At 32.9% G+C, this 9,418-nt stretch overlaps 1 protein-coding gene across 1 annotated transcript; it reads left to right on the forward strand.

The window, feature by feature from the left end:
- Positions 1 to 4,153: 4,153 nt before the first annotated feature.
- Positions 4,154 to 8,473, forward strand: LOC101899599 (protein scylla). The gene is made up of 2 exons (XM_005188320.4): positions 4,154 to 4,965; positions 6,176 to 8,473. The coding sequence occupies exons 1-2, from the start codon at positions 4,905 to 4,907 to the stop codon at positions 6,898 to 6,900; spliced, it is 786 nt and encodes a 261-aa protein (XP_005188377.3). The 5' UTR covers positions 4,154 to 4,904; the 3' UTR covers positions 6,901 to 8,473.
- Positions 8,474 to 9,418: the final 945 nt, after the last annotated feature.

Consider the following 9,418-nt stretch of genomic DNA (forward strand, 5'->3'; position numbering starts at 1 on the left):
ATACGAGGGACTATGTTCTGACCGAATTGTATTTAAAAAGCCATGGAAGCAAGACAGGCCTATGGTAGCCTTTGATTTGACTTACAAAATGCTTTGATTATCTAATTTTTTTTGGGTGTGAGAAATTATCATTTGAATAATTTATATAAAGTTAACTTAGTTCCCCTATATAAACTCCTCCAAGTTTATTTATAGAAGCAAAATTAAATTGGTCTTCTCGAAATTTGTTTCTACGAAACTTCCAGAATCGACTCCAGTTTCGGTTGCAAGTCCGCAGCCCGTATGCTGGTACGCCACTCCATATAAAATGAGGTGTTTTCCTAAAGCATAATGGGAAAATAGCATTCGCCATAGTCTTCCAAGGCGTAATTCGCAAAAAGTTGGAGTCTACATAAGAATGGTTCTAGTTCGCAAGACTGTCCGAAATATCAATTCTGACAATTCAGATTAAAAACGTGCCTATGTCAAATCCGACGATACTATAGCACAACATAATATTGGATCTATAGCACAACACTAACAATTGCCAGAAATGGTGTGTTGGTATCAGCTTGAAATGAAAATGCCATATCGATTGAAAAAAATGGATGTATGTAGATATTTTAACTAAATATAATGAGATCGCTGTATAAATTCTACAAATCAAATGTGTAGGATATTTCATTTTCAATAATAATTGGTGAGAACTTTCCAGAAAAAAAGTTATTGGTGATGGAATTCAAGCGTGATAGTGTGATTTCTTTATATTTGGCTGGAAAACCACAAGGGGCTATCGTTAGAGCACTCCAGCATTTAAATGTAAATAAATCTTTTGTGTCTCGTACCATCGCTGGTTAACGTGATACTGGTAGCGTAGCCCGACGTCAAGGAAGTAAATGGAAGAAAACAGAAACATCAGAAGAAATGGTTCGGAAAGTAAGGCAGAGACTTGATCGAAACCCGCGCCGCAGTGGCGGAAAAATGGCTCGTGAGGTAAAGCCATTGAAATTCCAAAAAGTGCAAGAACTTACACAGCAACAGAAAGAAAATAGACTCAAGAGAGCTAAAAAGTTGCTTCGCTTGGCCAAAATTGGTGAACTGTAACTGCTATAAACAAAATAATCATTTTTACTTGCCAAAGAGGTCAGCTGAAAATGTGCACCTTCAGTTGGCCACCAGAACTCAAGCGCCGGCCATGGTGATGGTTTGGGCCGCCATAGTAGCCGATGGTCGCTCTCCGCTCGTATTAATCGCTCGTATTAATCGATAAATGCCGAATATTATATCGAGAATTTTCTGGAGGGTGCAGACCTTAGACCTTCCAACAGGACTCAGCACCATCGCACTCAGCACGCGCCACCCAAGAATTGTTACAAATTCAGATTCCTCGCTTCATGTCCAGTGCACAATGGCCACCAAAATCTCCGGATGCCAATCCGTTGGACTATTGTGTCTGGAGAATTTAAGAAAGCAAGGTTGGCACTAAAAAGTACCAATGTGTCAATCACCTCAAGCAAGCGCTTCGCCGGAAATGGGCCAAAATACCGCAGAGCAACATTCGGACTGCGTGTGACGGTTTCATTGGCCGTTTGAAGGCCATAATTCGTTCCAAGGGTGACCAATTCGAACAAATCTAAACTTATTTTTAAATTTGATGCTATTTCCCACATTTTTTGCTTCATTCAATAAAATTAAAAACAAAAATGTAAAAATTAGTGTCTACAATGCAATCTAAAATTTGATTTTTTTTGCTACTTACAATATCCAGAATTAAAATTATATAAAAACCAGTCAATGTTATTTTTCAGATTGTGTAATATAATATGTGACATAAATTTCCAAAAAAAAAAAAAAAAATCTGTCGAAAAATACCGCTCAAAGGAAACCCGTAATATGGGGGCTATACATTTTTTTGTCTTAGGCTTAGGCTTAAATACCCAATTTGAAATAATTTCGGTAAAAAATGTCTCTTATATCATCAAAATACCAAAGAAAGGAGGTGCCGTTATGTGGGCTATATAAAGAAGTGGACCTACATAGACAATTGTATGAGAGCTATACGATATTGTGGACCTATATAAACAATTACCTTCCATGGGGTAAAGTACTCAGAAGGACCGATGTAGCCTATCTTCGACCTTGACCTGCCTGTAGACAAAAGACTGCTTCCAATCCTTATTCGTTTTGACTCTAGCGTGATTACAACAGACGGACGGACGGACAGACCAAATCGTCTTAGAATTTTACGCTGATCAAGAATATAAATATACTTTGTTAGGTCTAAAATTATTATTTCTATAATTTATAAACGGAATGAGGAACTTAATATACCCTCCATACTATGTATGGTGGAGGGTATAAAAACCAGACAACTTTTTTCCATAAATTGTAAAGTCTTAAGAAACAAACTGAAAAAAAATATGTGACACTCAGTATGTATTTAAGCAGTAAAGATATATTAAAAATAGTTTATTTTTTATCAACAATAATGAAATATTTATTTTTGCTACTAAATTTACAGGAGTGCACAAATATGATTTTTAAATATTTTTTTCTTTTTTTTTTTTTTTGACGATATTACAAATCAAATATAAATTTTGTCATTTAATTATTAATTGTACTTCGTCAAACCTTGTTTTTGTTTTTATTTTATTCCCAAGAAAACTCTCAAAAAATACATATGTCAAATTTGAGAGAAAAAATCTCAAGTGGATTCTAAGTTTAAGCTGTGAGAACAAATATATCAATGATATCAAATTATTTACATGGGTTTAGATTAAATAACCACATATAAACTTGTAAGGAGTACGTTGTGACATATTAAACAAAGCATTTTATATGTACAACATTTTCGGGATCCTGTAAAAATTTGGGAGACCTTATCTGAGTAGAACTTATTCCAAATTACAACCAAATTTATTTTGATATTCATAACGTCAAAAGCCAAAAGTGGAGCCAGTTTAAGACCTACAAACATTTGTATTTATATTCCAAATTTTTGGACAAAATTAAGATAATTGTTGAGCCAAATGTTTTGAATTTTAGAATTAACATAAAATACTTCATACGAATATATTACTTCTTAGTCAGAAGGTCAGATAATTAGTTAATATTTTTATTTTTATTTAATTTATTTAAAATTATCACCGCCAATTTAGCCAGGATGAATTTTATGCAGAAAATTTAAGTAATTTTTATATTTTTCCTCTGATGTCTAAATATAATAAGTAACCGAAGAATAATATGTTTAGAGATGAACAATATTAGAAATGAGCAATTTATTTTTTCTGCAAATGAAAAATTTTGAAATAAAAATTTCATTATGACTAAAAATTGTAGGAAAAAATTATTTCTAGTGCAGAAATTACTACATTTCTCACTACTATTCCCGAAACAGTACCTACATTCGAGGAAATCGATTGTTAAATCATCTTTCTTAAATCTTTGTTTATCAAAAAAAAAAAAAGAAAAAACGATAATTTGGAAAAACCGAAAATCCTCTTTACGTCCATTGCCAATGTGTGGCTAAATCCTCAATTTTTCACAAAGGACACTTTTCAAAGGCATCTCGTATTGTATTCGAACATTTGTATCTGGATGTGCAAAAAAACTAAAAGAAACAATGTAGCCGAATTTCGGAAATGGTAGATTGCTGTTGTTGCGAATCTTTTAGCTGGAATGGTTGGTAGTTGTGTATTTACCGGCAGGAAACATACTAACAAGCCCAAAAGCAACAACGACAATATCAAGCAAAATAAACTCAAACATTCGATACATGAAATTTGTCTCTTCGTTGTGTTTCCCTTGTAAAAGGGAATTGAAAATTTCAGCTCAAAGAGCAGCTTCAAACAACCGCAACAACAATACGTTCAGATGTGAGTATTGGTCTGCTCAGCTGTTTTGCAGTGAGTGGTTATACTCATATCCATATAATTGATGTGCGGGTCTGTGTATGTCCCCCACCCTCCAACTAGTAAATAGTGGCAAGCGTTATGTGATTTCTTCTTTGCCTGGTGGTATTTTTTTTTTTTCTTTTTGAGTGAAAGAGTGTTTGTGTGTAGAACTCAGTATGTAGTACGTGCAACTCAAGTACATGACTGAGTGAGTCAATTGTGTACTAGCAGCAATGAGCGCAAAGGATTGGCAACAGCTATAAAAGGCTGCCGCTACTAACCGGCCGGAATAGTAGCTTCGTAGCACTGCTGTTGAACACACAATAAAATATTCAGCCAAAACAACAATAAGACGGCCTTTCAAACCAAAAAACCCTCATCAGACTTTTCATCCAAAAGAAAAATAAAAACAGAAACCGTAAAGGCACAACAATTATCAGCAGCTAAATAATTTTCAAAAATTACACATACACTTACACACATCAGAAATTGTTACAACAGCAGACTTTTTGTTTTGTTAAATTATTTGTTTAAAAGAAAAGAAGAAAGAACAACGTTTGCTACAAAAATTATAATCTTCTCACTGAAAAAAAATATAATTTTGTTTTTCATCTCGTTAAAGAAAGCAATTAAGAACTTGTTTGTGCAACAAAGTTTTTCTCAAAGCTACTAAAGCAGTGTTAAAGAAATTAAACCAAAAAATCAAAGAATTAAACATACCACCCACCTATTGACTCAAGGGGAGAAAAACTTTAATTCACAGCTGAATGTGAGAAGAAAGTCCGGAATGAAATTTTAAGTTTTGAAATTTCTTAAAAATCGTGCCGTATTTTTGTATCGGAAAAAGGACTAAGAGAGAAAGTAAGGCAGGAAGGCAGAAGAAAGATCCCACAAGGAGTTCTGCCGCCCACCTTTATGAAAATTGTGATATTTTTTTAAAAAGAAAACCCAACAACAAGTTAATTTTGTTAAATACTTCAAAGAAAAATTGCTTCGTTTCTATAATCTGTAAAAATAATAAATTGCCTACAAATGAAAATGGAGGTGTTATCCGTACAAAATCAATATCCTGCTCATTTTGCTCTAGCTACAGGTAAGTTTGTCACAAAGCCTATATTTCTTGCTACATACATACGTATAATTTCCACCCCTCCCTTGTGTCCATCAAATGAGGGAAGTTGATTATACCCCTTTTTGCGGGTGTTCATGTGCCTTGATAGATACACAAATAAATGTATCTGCTGGATTCGTTTTTCGTTCTTTCGCTTTCCGTTCGTCTCTGCCCAGCCTTAATGATGGGATAGGTTTAAGTGTTTAGGCCATAATTTTGTAGGCTACAGCGTAAAAACAAACAAACATAGACAGTCAGCCTGTTCGCCAGCCAACCAGCCGAACAGACAGACTGCCAAACAAATAAACATATGAGCTGATGCAAGAAACAACTGATTTCCAGCTGTGCTATCAGCTGGAAACAAGTTTTTCCACTTTACTTTTCTGTTGTCATTTTGTTTCCCTACCTGCCTCCCTCTCATGTCGTTCTTTCCCTGAACCAACATGCATACATCTTGTAGTCTTCCGCTAATACCCAATAGCTTGGATGGTGGAGTTTGTCTCTTTCGAGCCTATTACGGAGGGAGAGAGCTGTTAGTTGGTTTTGTAGGTATCTTTCGCTTTTCTTGCCTGGAACCCAGCCAAACCGGCCCCTATTATTTACATTCGCTCACACAAATGTTGGTCATTTACTTTATTCAGTTTCTTTTTTCAATTCGTTACTTTTGAGTAAAAGAGCTTTCCGAATTGAGAGAATGAGATATTATTGTATCTTATGGATATTGAGTGAAATATCTTTTGGATATATTATTTGGCTTCTGTTCTCTCGTTTCTCTCTGAGTCAATTACATTCAATTGCCGGTCCAAGAGGCACAATTGTTGGAAACATTTTTTTAGTTTTGCCTGCCTGCGATGGTGGGCAAGACGTTCTTGTCCTATGTGTCGGATTATGTTGGAAATGTAGAATAATCATTACCTCTTAAATTTACGTGTTTGGCAAATGATGCTAATTTTACGAATTAGGTAGGATAATGAAGGGGAATATTTCTTATCTTCTTGTCCAATTAAAATCAGTTATTTCTATATAGGCATTTAAAAAACCTTTGTAACTCTTCCATATTTCCCATGATTTTCATTTCGATAATTAAAACTTAGCTTAACCAAATATGAATTTCCTTAGCTTACCCTCAATTTATTTTATTTTTTAAACGCCCATGTTAATTAATTTTTCTATTTTGTTCTTATTATTACAGATTGGAAGAGTCAACTCACCCTGTCCACACCCACACAAGGAGGTTCGTTGAAATCTCAACCCTCCTATAAATTTACAACACCCTTCAAGCCACATCACCACATCAACCATTCACATCAGCATGGCAATATTAATAGCAACAACAGCAGCAACAACAACAATAATAATAGCAATAGCATCAACTATAACATTAGCAATAACAAACAGCAGCAGCAGCATAAAACAAACAACACCTCCAACTCCTCAAACAAATTGAACTGTGATAATACTACCACCAACACCACTAACAACACAACAACATCAACAGCTTTGCAAACGGCCGCTGTCCAGGAGCTGTCGCTGCGTCTTTTGGAAGAGTTGCGTGCTGCCAAGTCACGTCATTTGGCCTGCACTGAAGTGTCGCTACCCTGTGATCTCACACCACGCATAGCGCTGGATATTTTACGTTTAGCCCGTGAAGAAACTCATGGTCTACGCGAATGCACCATCTACATTGAATTCGAAGATGAACCCAATAACTCAAGGCGCATTGCCACTCTTGATCTCAATCAGCAACGCTATGGCGTTGATGCTCAGGCCTACGAGATCTATGTGACACTGCGTCAGGATCATAGGGGCTGGACATCGTTGCTGCCACAATTTATGAAGAATTTATCGCGCACCATAACAATAAGTCCCGACTTTAGTATAACCAAACATAAGCCATACTCCAAGAGTTTGTGTTAGACACACACACACACAGTGATAATCAAATCTGACACTGGATTATAAACCATATATATGTATGTATGTGTAGAAGAAGATATTTGGTAGTAATCAAGTAATAATTACATATTTTTTTTTAACTTAACAAAAAAAAATGAAAAACTCAAACACCCTTCACCGATAATCCCATTAAACAACCACATACACAAAATTACACTCAAGACCAAAACTACATACAAACATATACTACTCTTAGAAACACACGTACATATATATATAATATATTTATATGACAAAAAAAAAAACAAAAAGAAGAACCACCCACCTTTTTAGATTTCTATAATTTTTTATGAAAAAAAAAAAAAACTAAAAAAAAAACAAATCAATACCAAACAACCCACTTGACTTGACTTTAATGCAAAACAAAAAGTCCAAAAACAAACCTCTTTCTTTTTGGTTTCGTAATTGTTTTTATAGTTTTTTAGAGTTTCCAGTTTCTAACGACGGAAGGTTAAGAGGTTTTCAAAGTTCATTGATTACCACTGAAAACCAAGGGAAGTAACTTCGAACAGACACACAAACAAACATTTGTTCAAATTAGGTTTTAATAAATTATTTATATTTTTTTTTTTATAATTATTGTTAAATATTTTTTGTTTAGCTTTTAATTTTATTTGTCTTTAAAAATATTTTTTATTGTTTTGCTTTAATTTTTTTTTTCGAAATTTTGATTTAATTGATTTTTGGATATAAATACGAAAACGTGAAACATTTTTACAAAAAATGCCTGCATTTATATCCTCTTTGAATCCCTTAACACTTGCCCTTACTTTCCAAGATAAAAAGCAAAGGAAACGAAATGAAGTATTTGCCAAGATCTCCAACTCATTAAAATGTGATACTGATTAAGTTGCTTAGGTTAAGAATATTATCGTTAATAAATAATTTAAAAAATATATAACTACAAACTACAGTATTTTCACATGACAAACGAGTTAAAAATACTTTTCGAATTTCTCATTGAAATAACTCGAATATTTGAATTTGTTGTCATTTTAGTTCTCAATATCTCGAACTTCATGTGAAAATATTGTTATTGTGGCCATGGTCATACCATGGCCAAGAAAGGGGTTCAATACCATGTAAGGAGACAATTCATACAGTCCCCTTTGTTTGTCCGCCCGTTTAAAAATACAAAGTGAAAAGAAATGAATACAAAATTCGAAATTCAAAATTTTCACCTAAGTTTAGTGATTTAGGCTTAAAAACAAACATACAAAATCAGAATAACTCAAGGCTGCATTACTGGCTTAATGTTAGGTCCTTAAAAGTAATTAATTTAATAAATTAAAAATGATGAAAAAAAAAAAAACAAAACACAAAATTGTGAACTTGAAAACCAATTAACTGCGATATGTGAAAACGTCTTGATATCAAATTTCAAATTTAAAGTAACAAATAAACAATACAAAGAATAAGAAAAAAATTGAAAATTTTTAAAAAACAACAAAAAATCCTAACCAATAACATTTCACACACACAAAACAAAAATCGTTTAGAAATAAGAAAATTTGATGAAAAAAAAAAAACAAAACTACAAAAAAAATCTTAAAAAATAACATACAAAAATATCTCTTAGATGGTAAGAAACTACAAAAAAAGAAGAAAAAAAACAAGGAAGAAGAAAAAAATCATTTAAAATTTAACACACATACACTGATTCAATAACAAACCCCCATTTCACTGAATCTCCTCCCCTCCCACAAAAGTAATATCAGCAGCAAAAAATCATATTTATCTATGTGTTATCAAAGAAAAACAACAAAGTAAACATAAAATATAATTATTAACAAAAAAACAATCAAACAAAATTAAACACATGCATACAACAAACCCCGCCCGCCTGTATGGAAATTGACAATGGACTTCATTGTACCAGCTGGACAACTATTGTCACACATACATCCAATTGATCTCAATTACCAATCGGCCAAAAGGGCTACCATTTATAACTCGTTCCATGTACAGGAGGGGTGTACCAAAGTTAATTAAAAAAAAAAATTAAAAAAAAACAACCCATAGACCATTCAATATTTAGGTTAACAATAACAAACATTTTAAAATATTTCACACACACACACGGAGTGGCACATTCATTTATCAAGCAGTAAAAAGTTAATTAAACAAATTTTTAAAATTTCGCCCTTATAAAGAATTGTATGTATGTGTTAAGAAACAATAATTTTTTTCCTCAACTTCCTTTATTTTATATTTTGAATTAAAAAAAATATGAATTTTGTTAACAATCTCTTTACTTACACAATGTACGTTTTGTATTACTTATTTTTCTAAGGAACTTTTATGTATGCAACTGTTCTCTGTTTTTTTCTACAAAAAAAAAAATTAAATATTTCCTAATTAATATCATTACGTTGTCATCATCAACACCATTAATATTGCTACAAATATCATCAAGAATTTTTTATTATATTATAACAAATTAGGTTTTTTCCAATTTTTAAACTGTGACATTAGATTT

The sequence above is a fragment of the Musca domestica genome, unplaced genomic scaffold (genome assembly GCF_030504385.1).
Source record: "Musca domestica strain aabys unplaced genomic scaffold, Musca_domestica.polishedcontigs.V.1.1 6, whole genome shotgun sequence".
NCBI classification, from domain to species: Eukaryota; Metazoa; Arthropoda; class Insecta; order Diptera; family Muscidae; genus Musca; species Musca domestica.

What these genes read in the sequence shown, in the direction of transcription:
- LOC101899599 (XM_005188320.4), top strand. Translation starts at nt 4,905, where the DNA reads ATGAAAATGGAGGTGTTATCCGTACAAAATCAATATCCTGCTCATTTT. An exon ending in TCATTTTGCTCTAGCTACAG is followed by an intron (nt 4,966 to 6,175) that starts GTAAGTTTGTCA and finishes TTATTATTACAG; the next exon opens with ATTGGAAGAGTCAACTCACC.